Source organism: Ranitomeya imitator, chromosome 1 (assembly GCF_032444005.1).
Source record: "Ranitomeya imitator isolate aRanImi1 chromosome 1, aRanImi1.pri, whole genome shotgun sequence".
NCBI classification, from domain to species: domain Eukaryota; kingdom Metazoa; phylum Chordata; class Amphibia; order Anura; family Dendrobatidae; genus Ranitomeya; species Ranitomeya imitator.
In genome coordinates, this window is record NC_091282.1 from 21,422,937 (window position 1) to 21,448,221 (window position 25,285).

The window sequence follows — 25,285 nt, forward strand, 5'->3', positions numbered from 1 at the left end:
GTATCTAATCCTATCCTGTGTGATACTGTCTGCTGAGCTGTGTATCTAATGCTATCCTGTGTGATACTGACTGCTGAGCCATGTATCTAATCCTATCCTGTGTGATACTGTCTGCTGAGTTGTGTATCTAATGCTATCCTGTGTGATACTGACTGCTGAGCCGTGTATCTAATCCTATCCTGTGTGATACTGTCTGCTGAGTTGTGTATCTAATGCTATCCTGTGTGATACTGACTGCTGAGCCGTGTATCTAATCCTATCCTGTGTGATACTGACTGCTGAGCCGTGTATCTAATCCTATCCTGTGTGATACTGTCTGCTGAGTTGTGTATCTAATGCTATCCTGTGTGATACTGACTGCTGAGCCGTGTATCTAATGCTATCCTGTGTGATACTGACTGCTGAGCCGTGTATCTAATCCTATCCTGTGTGATACTGTCTGCTGAGTTGTGTATCTAATCCTATCCTGTGTGATACTGACTGCTGAGCCGTGTATCTAATCCTATCCTGTGTGATACTGACTGCTGAGCCGTGTATCTAATCCTATCCTGTGTGATACTGACTGCTGAGCCGTGTATCTAATCCTATCCTGTGTGATACTGTCTGCTGAGTTGTGTATCTAATGCTATCCTGTGTGATACTGACTGCTGAGCCGTGTATCTAATGCTATCCTGTGTGATACTGACTGCTGAGCCGTGTATCTAATCCTATCCTGTGTGATACTGTCTGCTGAGTTGTGTATCTAATCCTATCCTGTGTGATACTGACTGCTGAGCCGTGTATCTCATCCTATCCTGTGTGATACTGTCTGCTGAGCCGTGTATCTAATCCTGTCCTGTATGATACTGTCTGCTGAGCTGTGTATCTAATCCTCTCCTGTGTGATACTGACTGCTGAGCTGTGTATCTAATCCTCTCCTGTGTGATACTGACTGCTGAGCCGTGCATCTAATCATATCCTGTGTGATACTGTCTGCTGAGCTGTGTATCTAATCCTATCCTGTGTGATACTGACTGCTGAGCCATGTATCTAATCATATCCTGTGTGATACTGTCTGCAGAGCCGTGTATCTAATCCTATCCTGTGTGATACTGACTGCTGAGCCATGTATCTAATCATATCCTGTGTGATACTGTCTGCAGAGCCGTGTATCTAATCCTCTCCTGTGTGATACTGACTGCTGAGCCGTGCATCTAATCATATCCTGTGTGATACTGACTGCTGAGCTGTGTATCTAATCCTATCCTGTGTGATACTGACTGCTGAGCCATGTATCTAATCATATCCTGTGTGATACTGTCTGCAGAGCCGTGTATCTAATCCTATCCTGTGTGATACTGACTGCTGAGCCATGTATCTAATCATATCCTGTGTGATACTGTCTGCAGAGCCGTGTATCTAATCCTCTCCTGTGTGATACTGACTGCTGAGCCGTGTATCTAATCCTATCCTGTGTGATACTGTCTGCTGAGTCGTGTATCTAGTCTGGTAGGTGATACTGACTGCTGAGCCGTGTATCTAATCCTATCCTGTGTGATACTGTCTGCTGAGTCGTGTATCTAGTCTGGTAGGTGATACTGTCTGCTGAGTCGTGTATCTAGTCTGGTAGGTGATACTGACTGCTGAGCCGTGTATCTAATCCTATCCTGTGTGATACTGTCTGCTGAGTCGTGTATCTAGTCTGGTAGGTGATACTGTCTGCAGAGCCGTGTATCTAATCCTATCCTGTGTGATACTGTCTGCTGAGTCGTGTATCTAGTCTGGTAGGTGATACGTGGCCCTACATGTTCAGGATGTTACACCTGCACCCTCTTGTGATTTGCAACCAGTAACCGTCGGTGGCCATAAGTGTCAGTCGATGGCTGTCAGTGTAGTAGCCCTCAGTATCCATCAGTATCTGTCAGTAGCAGTCATTGGCTGTCAGTGGCCGTCATTGGCTGTCAGTAGCCGTCATTGGCTGTGAGTATCCGTGAGTGGCTGTCAGTGGCCGTCAGTGGCTGTTAGTAGCCGTGAGTGGCTGTCAGTGGCCGTCAGTGGCTGTTAGTAGCCGTCAGTATCCGTGAGTGGCTGTCAGTATCCGTCAGTGGCTGTTAGTAGCCGTCAGTGGCTGTTAGTAGCCGTCAGTGCCCGTCACTGGCTGTGAGTAGCTGTCAGTGTCAGTCGGTAGCTGTCAGTATCCGTCAGTGCCCGTCACTGGCTGTCAGTGTCAGTCAGTATCTGTCAGTATCCGTCAGTGGCTTTTCACATCTGACAGTAGCCGTCAGTGGCGGTCGGCGCAGCCGGCGCTGCTGACACACTTCCCCATCTGCTGGGATGGAGAGCGGCCAGCTCTGTGGTTGTTGGATCTCCTCCATACGTCAGTGATAACGAGAGGGGGAAGCCCTCGCACGAGCCGGGCCTGGAGCCCATCCAAGGTTCACACAGAGGACGTGCGAGTCCTGAGGCGGCTTCTCGTGTCCCTTATTGTCAGCTCTTCGATGACATAAACCGGTGTAACACGCGGCGCCGGCAGCACGGGAACCCCGACTGCATCACAGGCATGGGGTATAAACACCGCACATGCCAAAACACCGCACACGCCAAAACACCGCACACGCCGGGCCCAGGGGAACCACTGACGGGTCACTAAATAATCCTAGACCAGGAAGCCTAAGATGAGGTCGGAAGGAAAAGATTTGTGGGATTGGGGTGTGTGGGAAGGCCCCTGGGGGCTGCACTGTCAGAAGTGGCCCTGTACATGGGTGCTTACATCAGACCCCGGCTTCTCGGGAGACCTCACATGTGATCCTCTACATCACAGTGAATTATTAATAACGTGTCACTTCCTGAGGAGATGTGGTCAGGCCGTCACTTCTCGTCTCACTGGCTGCTAAATAATGTAGGGTTAACCATCTCAGTGCCAGGGACGTGCAGCTGCATATGTACGACGATGGTCCACTCCTTCACTGGACATACGCACTGGGGGTATCAGTACCAGAATCATTGGTATCTAGTGTCCCCGGTACTAAAGCTGGAGATCCCTGATCCACCCCACACCGAACACTAAGGCCTTGGCATCAACATAAGTCTCCTTTTATTTTTTCACCACTCGGATCACGCTGCCTCCTAGTTTTAGAAACCTGTTTCTGCAACATCATGTACAACTAATTAAATTTTGTCTTGAGTTGAGTGAAACTTCGAAATAGCTCCTGAATCTTACGACTCAATCTGGATGACAACATTTTGCAATTTCTGCACTTGAGAAATAAAACATTTTAGAATTCCGAAAGTAACATCTGAATCTCAGCACTCAAGAAAAACATCTTAATCTTAGGACTCGAAAAGAAATATCTGAATCTCAGGACTCAAAAAGAAACATCTGAATCCAAGGACTCAAAAAGAAATATCTGAATCCAAGGACTCAAAAAGAAATATCTGAATCCAAGGACTCAAAAAGAAATATCTTAGTCTAAGGACTCGGGAAGAAACATCCAAATCTCAGGAATTATGAAAAACATGTTAATGTTTTGACTTGAAAACAAACCTCTAAATCTCAGGACTCAAGAAAAAAAACTTCTGAATCTCAGGATTTGAGAAACAACATCTGAATCTCAGGACTCAAGAAAAGTCTTCTGAATATCAGGACTCGAAAATAAACATTCAAATGTCAGGAATAAAGATAAAAATGTTAATGTTTGGACTCGGAAAGAAACATCTGAATCTCCAGACTTGAGAGAAAAAAAACATCTGAATCTCAGTACTCGAGATGAAACATCTGAATCCCAGGACTCAAAATGAAACATCTGAATCCCAGGACTTGGTAAGAAATATCTGCATCCCAGGACTTGGGAAGAAATATCTGAATCCCAGAACTTGGGAAGAAACATCAGGACTGGGGATGGAACATCTGAGTCTCAGGACTGGGGATGGAACATCTGAGTCTCAGGACTGGGGATGGAACATCTGAGTCTCAGGACTGGGGATGGAACATCTGAGTCTCAGGATTGGGGATGGAACATCTGAGTTTAAGGACTGGGGATGGAACATCTGAGTTTAAAGACTGGGGATGGAACATCTGAGTCTCAGAACTGGGGACGGAACATCTCAGTCTCAGGACTGGGGACGGAACATCTCAGTCTCAGGACTGGGGACGGAACATCTGAGTCTCAGAACGAGACATGTGAATCTCAGGACTCAAGAAAAACATCTGAATCTTTGAACTCTGAAAGAAATGTCTGAATCTCAGTGTTCAGGAAGTACCATTTGAATCTCGGAATCCGAGAAGCAAAATCTGAATGTGAGGAATCAAGAAACAAAACATCCGAATCTCAAAACATGAGAAGATTAATCTAGATCACTAGAATCAAGACAACATGTGAATCTGAAAACTTGAGAAAAATAACTTAATCTCAGCACTCAGAAAGATACGGATGAATCACAAGATTCTAGAAAACATCTGAATCTCAGGACTCAAAGACCTGACTCTTAAGTCCTGAGAAGAAGCATCTAAATCTCAGGACTCGGAAGTAACATTTGAATCTCAGGACTCGTAAAGAAATACCTGACTCTCAGGATTCAAGAAGAAACCTCTAAATCTCATAACTCAACAAAAAAAAAACTGAATTTCAAGATTCAGAAAAAAACAGCTAGATCTCAGGATCTGAGAAGAAGCATCTGAATGTCAAGATTTGAGAAGAAACATCTGCATCTCTGGACTTTAGAATCTAAGTTTCAGGAAACATTTACATCTGATAACTCAAGAAGAAATATCTATATCTCAGGACTACCTACAAAAATTTTGAATCTGCTTACTCAGATGTGAGAGAAAAAAATACTTAAAATTTAAGGAATCCAAAAAGAAATACCTGAAGCTCAGGACTCAAGAACTGATGTCTAAATCTTAGGACTTGAGATGTGACATCTGAATTTCAAGATTTGAAGAGTAACAGCAGACTCTAGAAACTAGACAAGAAATAACGGAATTTTACAACTCCGAGAGAAACAGTTGAATCTCAGAATATGAGAGGAAACATCTAAATCTTAGGAACAGAAAATAAATATCCAAATTTCACAACAGGAGAAGAAAAATCCAAATCTTACTACTTGACTGGAAATTCAGGGCTAAAAAAGCCATTTCTGATTCTAAGACATGAAAAGAAAGAATTGACTTGCAGGACTCAAGAAGAAACATCTGTATGTCGGGGCTCCGGCATTTTACCATCAGCTATTGTGTTCAGTATGACTTATGGAGTGAAAGGAAACCCATAGGAAACCTACACAAACATGGTGAGACTATACAAGCTCGAGGAGAAACCTCTGAATCCTAGGACTCAAAAATAAACATCTAAATCTCAGGACTCGAGAAATACATTTGAATGTTAGGACTTGAGAAGAATCCTTGGACTCAAAGAGAAACATCTGAATTACTGATTCAAGAAGTAAGAGCTGAAACTCAAGATTCTGAAATACACATCTGCATCTCAGAAGAAATATCTGAATCTCAAGACTGTAGAACAGATAACTGAATTTCAGTACTCCAAAAAGAAACATCTGAAATGTAAGACTCGACAAAAAAGTCTGAATCTTTGGACCCAAAGAGTAACATCTGAACCTGAGGACTCGAGAAGAAATGTCTGAATCATAGGACATGAGAACAATCCCCTGAATCCTAGGACTCAAGAAGAAATATTTGAATTCTATCACTTGAGAATATAAGTCTGAATCCTAGGACTTGAGAAGAAACATATAAATTCTAGGACTTTAGAAAATCTCTGTCCCAGGACTCGAGAAGCAACATCTCAAAACTAGGACTCAATATGAAACATCCGAATCCTAGGGCTCGAGAAAAACATCTCAGTCCTAGGACTCAAGAAGAGAAGTCTGAATTCTACAACTCAAGAAGAAATATATAAACCACAAGATGGTGGCCCGATTCCAACGCATCGGGTATTCTAGAATATGTATGTATGTATATAGCAGCCACATAGTATATAGCACAGGCCACGTAGTATATAGGAGCCATGTAGTATATAGCAGACAAATACTACGTGGCCTGTGCTATATACTATGTGGCTGCTATATACATACATACATATTGTAGAATACCTGATGCGTTAATACAGGCCACGCAGTATATAACAGTGGCCACGCAGTATATAACACAGCCCAAACAGCATATAATACTGCCCACGCAGTATATAACACAGCCCACGTAGTATTTAGCAGTGTGGGCATCATATCCCTGTTAAAAAAATAATTAAAATAAAAAATAGTTATATACTCACCCGCCGGGATCCAGCAAAGCTGTGCCGATGCGCGCGCGGCTGCCGCCATCTTCCGTTCCCAGGATGCATTGCAAAACTACCCAGATGACTTAGCGGTCTCGCGTGGGCGGACTACGGAAGGTGAGAATAGCAGGTTTTTTGTTTTTTTTATTATTTTTAACATGACATCTTTTTACTATTGATGCTGCATAGGCAGCATCAATAATAAAAAGTTGAGGACACACAGGGTTAATAGCGGCGGTAACGGAGTGCGTTACCGGTCCGTTAACGGTGGCATTAACCCTGTGTGAGCGCTGACTGGAGGGGAGTATGGAGCGGTCGCCGGGCACTGACTGCAGGGGAGTAGGGAGGGACTAATTCTCAGCCGGACTGTGCCCGTCGCTGATTGGTCGTGGCAGCCAGGACAGGCAGCTGGCGAGACCAATCAGCGACGCGGGATTTCCGTGATGGAAGTTGTCGACAGAAAGACGGAAGTACCCCTTAGACAATGATATAGTAGATAGGACTCAACTTAATCCTAGGTGTCGAGAAGAAATCTCTCAGTCCCAGGACTTGAGAAGAAGTATCTCAGTCCTAGGGCATGATAAGAGACGTCAATATCTTTGGACTTAAGAGTAAACTGCTCAATCCTAGAACTCGAGAAGAAACATCTGAATCCTAGGATTTGAAAGGAAACTTCTCAATCCGGCGACTTGGGAATAAATATCTGAATCCTAACACTCGATAAATAACGTCTGAATCCTAGGACTTGAGAAGAAATGTCTGAATCTTACGGATTGAGAAGAAACATGTCAAAAGTACAACTCAAGAAGAAACGTCTCCGACCTTAGACTTGAAAATAAACATTTCAATCCTAGAATGCAAGAAGAAACCTCTTAATCTCAGGACTCAAGAAGAAACACTTGAATCTCTGGGCTTGAGAAATAATGTCTGAATTTTAGAACATGAGATTTGCTTGGATTTCTGAGGACAATACTTTTGCTCTCTTAGAGATTGCCAGAGGAGTCGAGCACGCATGTGTATAGAAAAGACAGGTTGAGCAAGTAGAGCTTTGCTGAATATTCTTTCAATAGAACAAGGGAGATAAGCGGCTACCAGGTACCTCTATCCTCACATCAGAAGGAAACAAATAAGGAAAGTCTGTCTTGTCAGATCTTAGGATCCTCAATAACAGGCCTCATCCAAAGGTTTGTTGGTCCTTATACTATGGCATTTGGGTAATGATGGCTCAAATCCTAAAGTTCATGTCCAGCTGGAGCCATAACCTCCCAAAACCAGAGCAGAATCCCAGGTAGCAGGTGCACATTTAGCCTACAGACTCAACGCAGTAAAGAACCAGTCTTCTCTGATCTCATGTCCTCCACTTCCTACACATATCTTGAATTGATGGGATAGTTGTCATTGAGCCACTGTGTATTATCACTTAACCAGAAAACCTATAAACATTGCGGAGAAATGTCTTATGTGGGGAAGAGGAGGAGAAGCAAAGAGGAAAGGGGGAGGGAGACACCAGGAAGGAATTTTAACAGCTGTCCCAACAAGGCTGAAAGGAGTCGGTTGTAAATAAGCTATTTTATTCCTGAAATGAGAGCTGTAAATTGTGGTTTCAGCATGAGGAGGGGGAGGAGATGGCTGGAGAAGGGAAGTATTCATCCCTAAGCCATATAAAAACTATCAGGACATTAGAAGATATGGAGGCCAGATCAATAAGAGGCTGCCACCCAACAATCGAGCAAACGCAACTGCCTAGACATCAATTGGGTGTCCTTTACACCTCACCGCACAGTACATTAATACCACACCCGTCACTAATCTTGGTGCCTCCAGTTGGGTGTAGTATCGTGTTAGCCAGTATATAAAAAAATATTGAACATTGAGAGTCCTCGGTGGTTGATACTTTATAATGGTGAACTGAAAAGATGGTAACAAATTGCAGGCTTTCACTATGACTGAAGAAGAGACTGGAGCTTTCACTCTGCCTGAAGAAGAGGCGGGAACTTTGACTATGCCTGAAGAAGAGACCAAAGCTTTCACTATACCTGAGGAAGAGACCTGAGCTTTCACTAAGCCTGAAGAAGAGACCAGAGCTTTCACTAAGCCTGAAGAAGAGACCAGAGCTTTCACCAAGCCTGAAGAAGAGACCAGAGCTTTCACTAAGCCTGAAGAAGAGACTAGAGCTTTCACTAAGCCTGAAGAAGAGACCAGAGCTTTCACTAATCCTGGAGGAGAAACCAGAGCTTTCACTAAGCCTGAAGAAGAGACCAGAGCTTTCACTAAGCCTGAAGAAGAGACTAGAGCTTTCACTAAGCCTGAAGAGACCAGAGCTTTCACTAAGTATGAAGAAGAGACCAGAGCTTTCACTAAGCCTGAAGAAGAGACCAGAGCTTTCACTAAGCCTCAAGAAGAGACGAGAGCTTTCACTAAGCCTGAAGAAGAGACCAGAGCTTTCACTAAGCCTGAAGAAGAGACTAGAGCTTTCACTAAGCCTGAAGAAAAGACTAGAGCTTTCACTAAGCCTGAAGAAGAGACTAGAGCTTTCACTATGCCTGAAGAAGAGACTAGAGCTTTCACTAAGCCTGAAGGAGAGACCAGAGCTTCCACTAATCCTGAAGGAGAGACCAGAGCTTCCACTAAGCCTGAAGAAGAGACCAGAGCTTTCACTAAGCCTGAAGAAGAGACCAGAGCTTTCACTAAGCCTGAAGAAGAGACCAGAGCTTTCACTAAGCCTGAAGAAGAGACCAGAGCTTTCACTAAGCCTGAAGAAGAGACCAGAGCTTTCACTAAGCCTGAAGAAGAGACCAGAGCTTTCACTAAGCCTGAAGAAGAGACTAGAGGAGTCTTTAAAAGTTTGCAATTTTTTACCACCTTTTCTGAAAGTTATCAACCACCGAGGACAGTTGATGTTGGATATGTTTCCATTTGGTTATGGAGTGAAGTTGGTGGGTTGGAGACACAGTGAGGCAGCAGCATTTTCTTTCTTCTTTTCTCTGGGAATAATGGAGACCCCATTGTTCTACAATACTTCAAACCATCTATATATTATTATTATTATTATTATTATACATTTTTATAGCGCCATTTATTCCATGGCGCTTTACATGTGAATACGGGGCAAATATAGACAAATATATATCACTGAATGCACAAATCTGTGTGACTGCCCGTCCCTCAAAATAGTCTGCTCCACCAGCAGACTTCATACTGCACTCCCATTGTAGGCATAAGAGAAGGAGAAGTTTTGTTGACCAGTTGTTCCTGGACATCTATGAGCCAGGCCCTGGAGATTCTCCTATCTCATGGTCGGTGCTACCCTTGTCTCGCAGCCCCCCACCCCCGGCAGTTAGAGGTTTAAACTCTCCTGGTAGTGGCCAGTCTTACTAAGCCTCCTTGAATTTCCTGTTCAGTGTCCATATCAATTTCTAAAGGAAATTGCCATGCAAAGGCGGCTGTTGACGTCATGCGGCCTCCGGTCAGGGCCATGGTGGATACCTGCTTTTCATATTGGGCCGCCCGATGTCTGCTTGGACCTGCACGCATGCCGCTGCGGTGAACACTCTCTGTAAACAGACAAGCAAATGAGGATGACCAATCCAGTGACCAGAACCTTGGAAGTGGCTCTCATCATCTGGGAGGGCCCTCATGGGTCAATGTCAGTTCACCCGTCTCTGGGAAAAAGCATAGCACCTGTTATAGATCTTGAACTGTGCACCCTGGAGTCATGGTTGTGCTCCAGTGTGAGGCAAGATTGTCAGCTCTTAGGTCAAGACCGTCCATGTGGTTGTCTCTAGTCATCGTCTACCTCTCAATATTAACCTTTTTCGTTTTGGGATTCCTGTGACTTCATCAACTTTCCAACCATCTTGCCCACAAGGGGCCAAGGAAGAAGGTGGCCACGGTGCCATGCCTGTCCCATAGGTAGCCCCGTGTTCACTTCTATGGGGTTCCCCTGCACATGCTCCCTGGTTCCACGTGTTGACGATGGTTGGGCCTCATCCACATGTAGATTACATAGACGTCATATTTAGACCAGTCTCACATGGTCCTATCCGTGGCTGCCTGTGTAATCGTGGACTCCCTATCGGGCGTCCTGATCACATGGCCTGCAGGGGTGTCACTATGTACCCCACCATTGATATATACGTATTTCTGCTGTCCTGTGGGTGGATATTCTGGAGGATACAGATTCCTTTTTAATGTTGTTGAACCAGCAGATATTTGATTTGCAAATCCTAATAATTACCCTCGGCATCCGGGCTTTTTCTGCTTCTCCAATTTGACTGCATTCAAATGAATTCCATCCTAATCCTGCGCACCATCTGCAGCTTCCATCAGGGCGAAGACATCGTGGCCTTTTCACAGTGTCCCTCTTCCTTCCCTTAGGGGGAGCAATGCCAGATACTCTGTACACAGAAGACGAGATAGCGGTTACTACGTGACTATCCTTTACGCATTTCTTTCCTCCAACCAAGAGTTGGTGGGTTTCTGTGCGGATATCCTCTTCGTACATTTCTTCTATCCTACTGGAACTTTAGTGGTGAAATGTGGCTAACCTCTTGATAATTTATTTAATTGGATTGAGAGCTACAGGCTTCTTCTGAGTCTATCCTCTGTGCTTTCCGTTCTTAGACTGGGAGGTAGTAGATTTGTATGTGGCTATCCTCTCAGTACATTTCTTTACTCCAGAGTGGAGGCTAGTGGGTTTCTGTGAGGATATCCTATCTTGACATTTCTTGCTTCAGACTAGAATTTGACGGATTTCTGTCTGGCTATCCTTTACAATTGTGCTCAAACGTTTTCATACCACAGCAGAATTTTTGCTTTCTTGGCCTTTTTTCAGAGAATATGAATGATAACACCAAAACCTTTTCTCCACTCATGGTTAGTGGTTGGGTAAAGCCATTTATTGTCAAACTACTGTGTTTTCTCTTTTTAAATCATAATGACAACCCAAAACATCCAAATGACCCTGATCAAAAGTTCACATGCCCCGTTTCTTAATACCGTGTATGGCCCCCTCTAACATCAATGACAGCTTGAAGTCTTTTGTGGTAGTTGTAGATGAGGTTCTTCATTTTCTCAGATAGTAAAGCTGCCCACTCTTCTTGGCAAAAAGCCTCAAGTTCCTGTAAGTTCCTGGGCTGTCTAGTATGAACTGTGCACTTGAGTTCTCCCCAGAGTGGCTCAATGATATTGAGGTCAGGAGACTGAGATGGCCACTCCAGAACCTTCACTTTGTTCTGCTGTAGCCAATGACAGGTCGACTTGGCCTTGTGTTCTGGATCATTGTCATGTTGGAACATCCAAGTATGTCCCATGCGCAGCTTCTGGGCTGATGATTGCAAATTTTCCTCCAGTATTTGCTGATAACGTGCTACTTTCATCTTTCCTTCAACTTTGACCAAGTTTCCTGTGCCTCTGTAGCTCACACATCCCCAAAACATCAGCGATTCACCTCCGTGCTTTGCAGTAGGAATGGTGTTCCTTTCATCATACGCCTTGTTGACTTCTCTCCAAATGTATCGTTTATGGTTGTGGCCAAAAAGTTCAATTTTGGTCTCATCACTCCAAATTACCTTGTTCCAGAAGTTTTGAGGCTTGTCTCTGCTGTTTTGCGTATTGTAGGTGAGATACTATGTGGCATTTGCGCAGGAATGGCTTTCTTCTGGTGACTCGACCATGCTGCCAATTTTTCTTCAGGTGCCTCCTTATTGTTCATCTTGAAACAGCCACACCGCTAGTTTTCCACGAGTCCTGTATTTCAGCTGATGTTATTTGTGGGTTTTTCTTTGCATCCTGAACAATTTTCCTGGCAGTTGTGGATGACATTTTTGTTGGTCTACCTGACCGTGGTTTTGTTTTTACAGACCCCCTGATTTTCCATTTGTTAATCACAGTGTGAACGCTGCTGACTGGCATTATCAATTCCTTGGATATCTTTTTGTATCCCTTTCCTGTTTTATGCAGTTCAACTACCTTTTCCCGTAGATCTGTTGACAATTCTTTTTCTTTCCCCATGACTCACAATCCAGAAACGTCAGTGGCTGGATGAAAGATGCAAGAGTCTGTCTGGATCCCAGAAACTCCCTCAGCTTTTATGCACACACTGATTACAGGCAAACAGGTCACAGATGAGGTTGTTACTGTACCTGTAGCAGCCATTCACACCCATTTGTGTCAACTTCTGTGCATGTTCTCAGGCCAAATCACCAGGGTATGTAAACTTTTGATCAGGGTCATTTGGATGTTTTGGGTTGTCATTATGACTTAAAAAGAGAAAACACAGTAGTCTGACAATAAATGCTTCACCCAACCACTAACCATGAGTGGAGAAAAAGTTTTGGTGTTATCATTCATATTCTCTGAAATAAGGCCAAGAAAGCAAAAATTCTGCCGGGGTATGTAAACTTTTAAGCACAACTGTCATATCTGCACTTTATTTTTTCCAGACTGGAAGTTCATGGCTATCCTAGTCACATTTCTTTCCTCGTACTAGGAGTTAGTGAGTTACTGTGAGCTTATCCTACCTGTTCTTTCCTCGTTCATGGTTATCCTCTTCTCATTTATTTTTCCTCATCATAGGAGTTAGTGAATTATTGTTAGTCTATTCTATCTGTCTTTTCATCTATCAGGCTTGGAGTTCATTTAGGCTATCCTCTTCACATTTCTTTTTTCAGGCTAGGAATTAGGATAGACTCACAGTAACTCACTATACGCCCCTTCCTTTTTCATGCTGGGAGTTCATGACTATCCTTTTTACATTTATTTTCTGGTGGGAGTAGTTAGTGATTAGCTGTGAGTCTATTCTGTCTTTTTGTCTCTCAGGCTTGAGGTTCTTTGAGGATATCCTTCCTGCACACATCGTTCCTCGGACTAAGTTAGTGAGTTAAAGTGAGTCTAACCTAACTGTGTTTTCATCTGTCAAGCTTGGAGTTCTTTAGGCTATCCTGTTCACATTTCTTTCCTCGTTGTAGAATTGCTGTGGGTCTGTTTCGTATTGTGATCTGTCAGGCTTGAGGTTCTTTTAGGCTATCCTCCCTGCATATTTCTTTCTTCAGACGAGGCTTTAGTGGGTTTCAGTGAGGCTATCCTATCTATACTTTCTTTTTTCATGCTGGTAGTTTATGACTATCCTCCCTGCACATTTCTTTCCTTAGACTAGACATTAGTGGGTTTCAGTGAGGCTATCCTATCTATACTTTCCTTTTTTATGCTGGCAGTCTATGCCTATCATTCCTTGCACATTTTTTTCCCTAGACTAGGCTTTGGGATAGCCTCACCGAAACTCACTAACGCCTAGTCTAGGGAAAGAAATGTGCAGGGAGGATAGCCATAGACTGCCAGCATGAAAAAGGAAAGTATAGATAGGATAGCCTCACCAAAACACACTAATGCCTAATCTAGGGACAGACATGTGCAGGGAGGATAGCCATAGACTGCCAGCATGAAAAAGGAAAGTATAGATAGGATAGCCTCACCGAAACCCACTAATTTCTAGTCTAAGGAAAGAAATGTGCAGGGAGGATAGCCAAAAACTACCAGCATGAAAAAGGAAAGTATAGATAGGATAGCCTCGCCGAAACTCACTATCTATATTCTCCTTTTTCATGCTGGCAGTCTGTGCCTCCCTGCACATTTCTGTCCTCAGGCTAGGCGTTAGTGAGTTTCGGTGAGGTTATCCTATGTATACTTTCCTTTTCCTTGCTGTTAGTTTATGGCTATACTCCCTGCACATTTCTGTCCTTGGGCTAGGCATTATTTAGTTTCGTGAGGCTATCCTCTTTCTCAATATTAATGACGCGGGGCTCTATTAAAGGAGACAAGGCTTGTTATCGTTATTGGCAAATCTTCATCCACGAAGTTCAAGTCCAAGTCCCAGGAATAGAGCAATCTCCTGTCCACGTCGGCGGCTGATCGTGCCTCTTGCCCGTCCGCGCCTCCTCAGTGCGCGCCTCCCCGGTCCGGATCATCTGTCCTTATTGATCTGTATGTCTCAGTTATTAGAGAAATCGAAGGGCCTCTTGACCCGGCAATTATTGTTCTGGCAGCCGCTGCTCACTTATATAACCTCATTATGTTTGGGAAGTCGTCTGTGTGGCCGGAGCGGCGATCGTTACCGCCAGTCACACCTGCTTTATATGATCTGATAATCGCGGTGGGCGACCTGACGAGGAGGACGGTTTGTTACTCTGCACTCGCGGCACAACGGCGGAGGAGGCGAAGGACCATGTGCCGCGTCCGCAGCTCCATAGTCACTTATCACAGGCAGGGGGTCGAAAACTTGTGCAAATGGTCTGGTGCACATTCCGGGGATGAAAGAGGGGGAAGATCTCCACTAGTCGCCCCATTTATACTGAGCCCTCGTATTGCTCTACCTATACCATAAAGGGGCTCATTCCCATCACCTGGTCATGTGACCTGTCAATCACAACTTTAAATGACATTTGCACCTTTAAGGGGAAAGTTTGTTTTTTGATTTTCTTTTAATTCATTCCGAAAACAGATATGGAGCTTACTGACTGATTTTTAGTTAACTCCTTCTGCAGATAGAAGAGCCTGTCAAACCTAAACGGTGCAAATTTTTTAACTGGACCCAATTGCAAATATAATTTTGAGCCTAAAATAAATGGAGTTAAGCAAAATAACTAAATAAATAAAGGCGCCCTGATTGTTGTTCTTCCCCTTTAAATCTCGGCTTGTTGTGTATTTAACGCTCTGATAATGGAATCGTTCCCCGGCCGAGGACAATAAATAGGGGAGACTTCATGAGCTGCAGAATACATTACAGGCCTGTCGGTAGCGGGCGGCCGGGCTCCCCGGGGCCCCCCGAGCTCTCATGTTATGTCATGTCTTAACCACGTAATGACCTCGGGCTCCGCCACCATGTGCGGGAATCCCCATTAGTAATGACGGAGCCCCCAACGTACCACCAGGGACCTGAGCCCCTTACCAATCATTGGCCTGTGCCCACCCATACACAATAAGTGGTCTGAGACCTCCATCCTGAGGACGTCTCATGCTTAGTGCTTACCAAAGGGGTCCTCCACCCACAGCGGGGGTCTCTATCGTCCCGCACACCCACCCCCTCATAGACACCAGTGTTATTGGTGACGCCATCTTTGTGATGTGAATATCCTCCTCTGCGCACTCACCTGTCAGACGGTCTGTGAGATCTGAGTCCTATAAGTTATGGACGACGGGGTAAAAAAGGACCGGACGGGGGTCAGTCTGAGGATCGCCTCATGTCAGGTGAGATACTAATGCTGAATCTCTGCCTTATCTTACAGTTGTACGAGCTGGATGAAGACCCCAAGAGGAAGGAATTCCTGGATGATCTGTTCAGCTTCATGCAGAAGAGAGGTGAGTGACACGAGACGGCTCCATACTGTGCAAATCACCCCAGAGCTGCACTCACTATTCTGCTGGTGCAGTCACTGTGTACATACATTACATTACTGATCCTTATTTACATCCTGTATTATACTCCAGAGCTGCACTCACTATTCTGCTGGTGCAGTCACTGTGTACATACATTAGATTACTGATCCTGAGTTACATCCTGTATTATACCCCAGAGCTGCACTCACTATTCTGCTGGTGCAGTCACTGTGTACATACATTACATTACTGATCCTGAGTTACATCCTGTATTATACTCCAGAGCTGCACTCACTATTCTGCTGGTGCAGTCACTGTGTACATACATTACATTACTGATCCTGAGTTACATCCTGTATTATACTCCAGAGCTGCACTCACTATTCTGCTGGTGCAGTCACTGTGTACATACATTACATTACTGATCCTGAGTTACCTCCTGTATTATACTCCAGAGCTGCACTCACTATTCTGCTGGTGCAGTCACTGTGTACATACATTACATTACTGATCCTGAGTTACATCCTGTATTATACTCCACTGCTGCACTCACTATTCTGCTGGTGCAGTCACTGTGTACATACATTACTGATCCTGAGTTACATCCTGTATTATACTCCAGAGCTGCACTCACTATTCTGCTGGTGCAGTCACTGTGTACATACATTACATTACTGATCCTGAGTTACATCCTGTATTATACCCCAGAACTGCACTCACTATTCTGCTGGTGCAGTCACTGTGTACATACATTACATTACTGATCCTGAGTTACCTCCTGTATTATAGCCCAGAGCTGCACTCACTATTCTGCTGGTGCAGTCACTGTGTACATACATTACATTACTGATCCTGAGTTACATCCTGTATTATACCCCAGAACTGCACTCACTATTCTGCTGGTGCAGTCACTGTGTACATACATTACATTACTGATCCTGAGTTACATCCTGTATTATACCCCAGAACTGCACTCACTATTCTGCTGGTGCATTACATTACTGATCCTGAGTTACCTCCTGTATTATAGCCCAGAGCTGCACTCACTATTCTGCTGGTGCAGTCACTGTGTACATACATTACATTACTGATCCTGAGTTACCTCCTGTATTATACCCCAGAACTGCACTCACTATTCTGCTGGTGCATTACATTACTGATCCTGAGTTACATCCTGTATTATACTCCAGAGCTGCACTCACTATTCTGCTGGTGCAGTCACTGTGTACATACATTACATTACTGATCCTGAGTTACATCCTGTATTATACTCCAGAGCTGCACTCACTATTCTGCTGGTGCAGTCACTGTGTACATACATTACATTACTGATCCTGAGTTACCTCCTGTATTATACTCCAGAGCTGCACTCACTATTCTGCTGGTGCAGTCACTGTGTACATACATTACATTACTGATCCTGAGTTACATCCTGTATTATACCCCAGAGCTGCACTCACTATTCTGCTGGTGCAGTCACTGTGTACATACATTACATTACTGATCCTGAGTTACATCCTGTATTATACTCCAGAGCTGCACTCACTATTCTGCTGGTGCAGTCACTGTATACATACATTACATTACTGATCCTTATTTACATCCTGTATTATACCCCAGAGCTGCACTCACTGTTCTGCTGGTGCAGTCACTGTGTACATACATTACATTACTGACCCTGAGTTACATCCTGTATTATACTGCAGAGCTGCACTCACTATTCTGCTGGTGCAGTCACTGTGTACATACATTACATTACTGATCCTGAGTTACATCCTGTATTATACCCCAGAGCTGCACTCAATATTCTGCTGGTGCAGTCACTGTGTACATACATTACATTACTGATCCTGAATTACATCCTGTATTATACTCCACTGCTGCACTCACTATTCTGCTGGTGCAGTCACTGTGTACATACATTACTGATCCTGAGTTACATCCTGTATTATACTCCAGAGCTGCACTCACTATTCTGCTGGTGCAGTCACTGTGTACATACATTACATTACTGATCCTGAGTTACATCCTGTATTATACCCCAGAACTGCACTCACTATTCTGCTGGTGCAGTCACTGTGTACATACATTACATTACTGATCCTGAGTTACCTCCTGTATTATAGCCCAGAGCTGCACTCACTATTCTGCTGGTGCAGTCACTGTGTACATACATTACATTACTGATCCTGAGTTACATCCTGTATTATACCCCAGAACTGCACTCACTATTCTGCTGGTGCAGTCACTGTGTACATACATTACATTACTGATCCTGAGTTACATCCTGTATTATACCCCAGAACTGCACTCACTATTCTGCTGGTGCATTACATTACTGATCCTGAGTTACCTCCTGTATTATACTCCAGAGCTGCACTCACTATTCTGCTGGTGCAGTCACTGTGTACATACATTACATTACTGATCCTGAGTTACATCCTGTATTATACCCCAGAGCTGCACTCACTATTCTGCTGGTGCAGTCACTGTGTACTTACATTACTGATCCTGAATTACATCCTGTATTATACTCCACTACTGCACTCACTATTCTGCTGGTGCAGTCACTGTGTACATACATTACTGATCCTGAGTTACATCCTGTATTATACTCCAGAGCTGCACACACTATTCTGCTGGTGCAGTCACTGTGTACATACATTACATTACTGATCCTGAGTTACCTCCTGTATTATAGCCCAGAGCTGCACTCACTATTATGCTGGTGCAGTCACTGTGTACATACATTACATTACTGATCCTGAGTTACATCCTGTATTATACCCCAGAGCTGCACTCACTATTCTGCTGGTGCAGTCACTGTGTACATACATTACATTACAGATCCTGAGTTACATCCTGTATTATACCTCAGAACTGCACTCACTATTCTGCTGGTGCAGTCACTGTGTACATACATTACATTACTGATCCTGAGTTACCTCCTGTATTATACTCCAGAGCTGCACTCACTATTCTGCTGGTGCAGTCACTGTGTACATACATTACTGATCCTGAGTTACCTCCTGTATTATACTCCAGAGCTGCACTCACTATTCTGCTGGTGCAGTCACAGTGTACATACATTACATTACTGATCCTGAATTACATTCTGTATTATACCCCAGAGCTGCACTCACTATTCTGCTGGTGCAGTCACTGTGTACATACATTACTGATCCTGAGTTACCTCCTGTATTATACTCCAGAGCTGCACTCACTATTCTGCTGGTGCAGTCACTGTGTACATACATTACTGATCCTGAGTTACCTCCTGTATTATACTCCAGAGCTGCACTCACTATTCTGCTGGTGCAGTCACTGTGTACATACATTACATTACTGATCCTGTGTTACATCCTGTATTATACCCCAGAGCTGCACTCACTATTCTGCTGGTGCAGTCACTGTGTACATACATTACTGATCCTGAGTTACCTCCTGTATTATACTCCAGAGCTGCACTCACTATTCTGCTGGTGCAGTCACTGTGTACATACATTACATTACTGATCCTGTGTTACATCCTGTATTATACCCCAGAGCTGCACTCACTATTCTGCTGGTGCAGTCACTGTGTACATACATTACATTACTGATCCTGAGTTACATCCTGTATTATACCCCAGAGCTGCACTCAATATTCTGCTGGTGCAGTCACTGTGTACATACATTACTGATCCTGAGTTACATCCTGTATTATACTCCAGAGCTGCACTCACTATTCTGCTGGTGCAGTCACTGTGTACATACATTACATTACTGATCCTGAGTTACATCCTGTATTATACCCCAGAGCTGCACTCACTATTCTGCTGGTGCAGTCACTGTGTACATACATTACATTACAGATCCTGAGTTACATCCTGTATTATACCTCAGAACTGCACTCACTATTCTGCTGGTGCAGTCACTGTGTACATACATTACATTACTGATCCTGAGTTACCTCCTGTATTATACTCCAGAGCTGCACTCACTATTCTGCTGGTGCAGTCACTGTGTACATACATTACATTACTGATCCTGAATTACATCCTGTATTATACTCCACTGCTGCACTCACTATTCTGCTGGTGCAGTCACTGTGTACATACATTACATTACTGATCCTGAATTACATCCTGTATTATACCCCAGAGCTGCACTCACTATTCTGCTGGTGCAGTCACTGTGTACATACATTACTGATCCTGAGTTACATCCTGTATTATACTCCAGAGCTGCACTCACTATTCTGCTGGTGCAGTCACTGTGTACATACATTACATTACTGATCCTGAGTTACATCCTGTATTATACCCCAGAGCTGCACTCACTATTCTGCTGGTGCAGTCACTGTGTACATACATTACATTACAGATCCTGAGTTACATCCTGTATTATACTCCAGAGCTGCACTCACTATTCTGCTGGTGCAGTCACTGTGTACATACATTACATTACTGATCCTCAGTTACCTCCTGTATTATACTCCAGAGCTGAACTCACTATTCTGCTGGTGCAGTCACTGTGTACATACATTACATTACTGATCCTGTGTTACATCCTGTATTATACCCCAGAGCTGCACTCACTATTCTGCTGGTGCAGTCACTGTGTACATACATTACATTCCTCTTTCCTGAGTTACATCCTGTATTATACTCCAGAGCTGCGCTCACTATTCTGCTGGTGCAGTCACTGTGTACATACATTACATTACTGATCCTGAGTTACATCTTGTATTATACTCCAGAGCTACACTCACTATTCTGCTGGTGCAGTCACTGTGTACATACATTACTGATCCTGAGTTACATCCTGTATTATACCCCAGAGCTGCACTCACTATTCTGCTGGTGCAGTCACTGTGTACATACATTACATTACTGATCCTGAGTTACCTCCTGTATTATACTCCAGAGCTGCACTCACTATTCTGCTGGTGCAGTCACTGTGTACATACATTATATTACTGATCCTCAGTTACATCCTGTATTATACCCCAGAGCTGCACTCACTATTCTGCTGGTGCAGTCACTGTTTACATACATTACATTACTGATCCTGAGTTACATCATGTATTATACCCCAGAGCTGCACTCACTATTCTGCTGGTGCAGTCACTGTGTACATACATTACATTACTGATCCTGAGTTACATCCTGTATTATACCCCAGAACTGCACTCACTATTCTGCTGGTGCATTACATTACTGATCCTGAGTTACATCCTGTATTATACTCCAGAGCTGCACTCACTATTCTGCTGGTGCAGTCACTGTGTACATACATTACATTACTGATCCTGAGTTACATCCTGTATTATACTCCAGAGCTGCACTCACTATTCTGCTGGTGCAGTCACTGTGTACATACATTACATTACTGATCCTGAGTTACCTCCTGTATTATACTCCAGAGCTGCACTCACTATTCTGCTGGTGCAGTCACTGTGTACATACATTACATTACTGATCCTGAGTTACATCCTGTATTATACCCCAGAGCTGCACTCACTATTCTGCTGGTGCAGTCACTGTGTACATACATTACATTACTGATCCTGAGTTACATCCTGTATTATACTCCAGAGCTGCACTCACTATTCTGCTGGTGCAGTCACTGTATACATACATTACATTACTGATCCTTATTTACATCCTGTATTATACCCCAGAGCTGCACTCACTGTTCTGCTGGTGCAGTCACTGTGTACATACATTACATTACTGACCCTGAGTTACATCCTGTATTATACTGCAGAGCTGCACTCACTATTCTGCTGGTGCAGTCACTGTGTACATACATTACATTACTGATCCTGAGTTACATCCTGTATTATACCCCAGAGCTGCACTCAATATTCTGCTGGTGCAGTCCCTGTGTACATACATTACATTACTGATCCTGAATTACATCCTGTATTATACTCCACTGCTGCACTCACTATTCTGCTGGTGCAGTCACTGTGTACATACATTACTGATCCTGAGTTACATCCTGTATTATACTCCAGAGCTGCACTCACTATTCTGCTGGTGCAGTCACTGTGTACATACATTACATTACTGATCCTGAGTTACATCCTGTATTATACCCCAGAACTGCACTCACTATTCTGCTGGTGCAGTCACTGTGTACATACATTACATTACTGATCCTGAGTTACCTCCTGTATTATAGCCCAGAGCTGCACTCACTATTCTGCTGGTGCAGTCACTGTGTACATACATTACATTACTGATCCTGAGTTACATCCTGTATTATACCCCAGAACTGCACTCACTATTCTGCTGGTGCAGTCACTGTGTACATACATTACATTACTGATCCTGAGTTACATCCTGTATTATACCCCAGAACTGCACTCACTATTCTGCTGGTGCATTACATTACTGATCCTGAGTTACCTCCTGTATTATACTCCAGAGCTGCACTCACTATTCTGCTGGTGCAGTCACTGTGTACATACATTACATTACTGATCCTGAGTTACATCCTGTATTATACCCCAGAGCTGCACTCACTATTCTGCTGGTGCAGTCACTGTGTACTTACATTACTGATCCTGAATTACATCCTGTATTATACTCCACTACTGCACTCACTATTCTGCTGGTGCAGTCACTGTGTACATACATTACTGATCCTGAGTTACATCCTGTATTATACTCCAGAGCTGCACTCACTATTCTGCTGGTGCAGTCACTGTGTACATACATTACATTACTGATCCTGAGTTACCTCCTGTATTATAGCCCAGAGCTGCACTCACTATTATGCTGGTGCAGTCACTGTGTACATACATTACATTACTGATCCTGAGTTACATCCTGTATTATACCCCAGAGCTGCACTCACTATTCTGCTGGTGCAGTCACTGTGTACATACATTACATTACAGATCCTGAGTTACATCCTGTATTATACCTCAGAACTGCACTCACTATTCTGCTGGTGCAGTCACTGTGTACATACATTACATTACTGATCCTGAGTTACCTCCTGTATTATACTCCAGAGCTGCACTCACTATTCTGCTGGTGCAGTCACTGTGTACATACATTACTGATCCTGAGTTACCTCCTGTATTATACTCCAGAGCTGCACTCACTATTCTGCTGGTGCAGTCACAGTGTACATACATTACATTACTGATCCTGAATTACATTCTGTATTATACCCCAGAGCTGCACTCACTATTCTGCTGGTGCAGTCACTGTGTACATACATTACTGATCCTGAGTTACCTCCTGTATTATACTCCAGAGCTGCACTCACTATTCTGCTGGTGCAGTCACTGTGTACATACATTACTGATCCTGAGTTACCTCCTGTATTATACTCCAGAGCTGCACTCACTATTCTGCTGGTGCAGTCACTGTGTACATACATTACATTACTGATCCTGTGTTACATCCTGTATTATACCCCAGAGCTGCACTCACTATTCTGCTGGTGCAGTCACTGTGTACATACATTACTGATCCTGAGTTACCTCCTGTATTATACTCCAGAGCTGCACTCACTATTCTGCTGGTGCAGTCACTGTGTACATACATTACATTACTGATCCTGTGTTACATCCTGTATTATACCCCAGAGCTGCACTCACTATTCTGCTGGTGCAGTCACTGTGTACATACATTACATTACTGATCCTGAGTTACATCCTGTATTATACCCCAGAGCTGCACTCAATATTCTGCTGGTGCAGTCACTGTGTACATACATTACTGATCCTGAGTTACATCCTGTATTATACTCCAGAGCTGCACTCACTATTCTGCTGGTGCAGTCACTGTGTACATACATTACATTACTGATCCTGAGTTACATCCTGTATTATACCCCAGAGCTGCACTCACTATTCTGCTGGTGCAGTCACTGTGTACATACATTACATTACAGATCCTGAGTTACATCCTGTATTATACCTCAGAACTGCACTCACTATTCTGCTGGTGCAGTCACTGTGTACATACATTACATTACTGATCCTGAGTTACCTCCTGTATTATACTCCAGAGCTGCACTCACTATTCTGCTGGTGCAGTCACTGTGTACATACATTACATTACTGATCCTGAATTACATCCTGTATTATACTCCACTGCTGCACTCACTATTCTGCTGGTGCAGTCACTGTGTACATACATTACATTACTGATCCTGAATTACATCCTGTATTATACCCCAGAGCTGCACTCACTATTCTGCTGGTGCAGTCACTGTGTACATACATTACTGATCCTGAGTTACATCCTGTATTATACTCCAGAGCTGCACTCACTATTCTGCTGGTGCAGTCACTGTGTACATACATTACATTACTGATCCTGAGTTACATCCTGTATTATACCCCAGAGCTGCACTCACTATTCTGCTGGTGCAGTCACTGTGTACATACATTACATTACAGATCCTGAGTTACATCCTGTATTATACTCCAGAGCTGCACTCACTATTCTGCTGGTGCAGTCACTGTGTACATACATTACATTACTGATCCTCAGTTACCTCCTGTATTATACTCCAGAGCTGAACTCACTATTCTGCTGGTGCAGTCACTGTGTACATACATTACATTACTGATCCTGTGTTACATCCTGTATTATACCCCAGAGCTGCACTCACTATTCTGCTGGTGCAGTCACTGTGTACATACATTACATTCCTCTTTCCTGAGTTACATCCTGTATTATACTCCAGAGCTGCGCTCACTATTCTGCTGGTGCAGTCACTGTGTACATACATTACATTACTGATCCTGAGTTACATCCTGTATTATACTCCAGAGCTACACTCACTATTCTGCTGGTGCAGTCACTGTGTACATACATTACTGATCCTGAGTTACATCCTGTATTATACCCCAGAGCTGCACTCACTATTCTGCTGGTGCAGTCACTGTGTACATACATTACATTACTGATCCTGAGTTACCTCCTGTATTATACTCCAGAGCTGCACTCACTATTCTGCTGGTGCAGTCACTGTGTACATACATTATATTACTGATCCTCAGTTACATCCTGTATTATACCCCAGAGCTGCACTCACTATTCTGCTGGTGCAGTCACTGTTTACATACATTACATTACTGATCCTGAGTTACATCATGTATTATACCCCAGAGCTGCACTCACTATTCTGCTGGTGCAGTCACTGTGTACATACATTACATTACTGATCCTGAGTTACATCCTGTATTATACCTCAGAACTGCACTCACTATTCTGCTGGTGCAGTCACTGTGTACATACATTACATTACTGATCCTGAGTTACCTCCTGTATTATACCCCAGAGCTGCACTCACTATTCTGCTGGTGCAGTCACTGTGTACATACATTACATTACTGATCCTGAGTTACCTCCTGTATTATACTCCAGAGCTGCACTCACTATTCTGCTGGTGCAGTCACTGTGTACATACATTACATTACTGATCCTGTGTTACATCCTGTATTATACCCCAGAGCTGCACTCACTATTCTGCTGGTGCAGTCACTGTGTACATACATTACATTACTGATCCTGAGTTACCTCCTGTATTATACTCCAGAGCTGCACTCACTATTCTGCTGGTGCAGTCACTGTGTACATACATTACATTACTGATCCTGAGTTACACCCTGTATTATACTCCAGAGCTGC

General features: G+C 43.7%; 1 protein-coding gene across 1 annotated transcript in view; it reads left to right on the top strand.

The window, feature by feature from the left end:
• ARID3C (AT-rich interaction domain 3C) overlaps positions 1-25,285 on the top strand; it is a 234,885-nt gene that overhangs the window by 122,011 nt on the left and 87,589 nt on the right. The window contains exon 3 of the mRNA XM_069745859.1: positions 15,548-15,620. Coding sequence (XP_069601960.1) covers positions 15,548-15,620 — 73 coding nt within the window. The remainder of the gene's footprint in view (positions 1-15,547; positions 15,621-25,285) is intronic.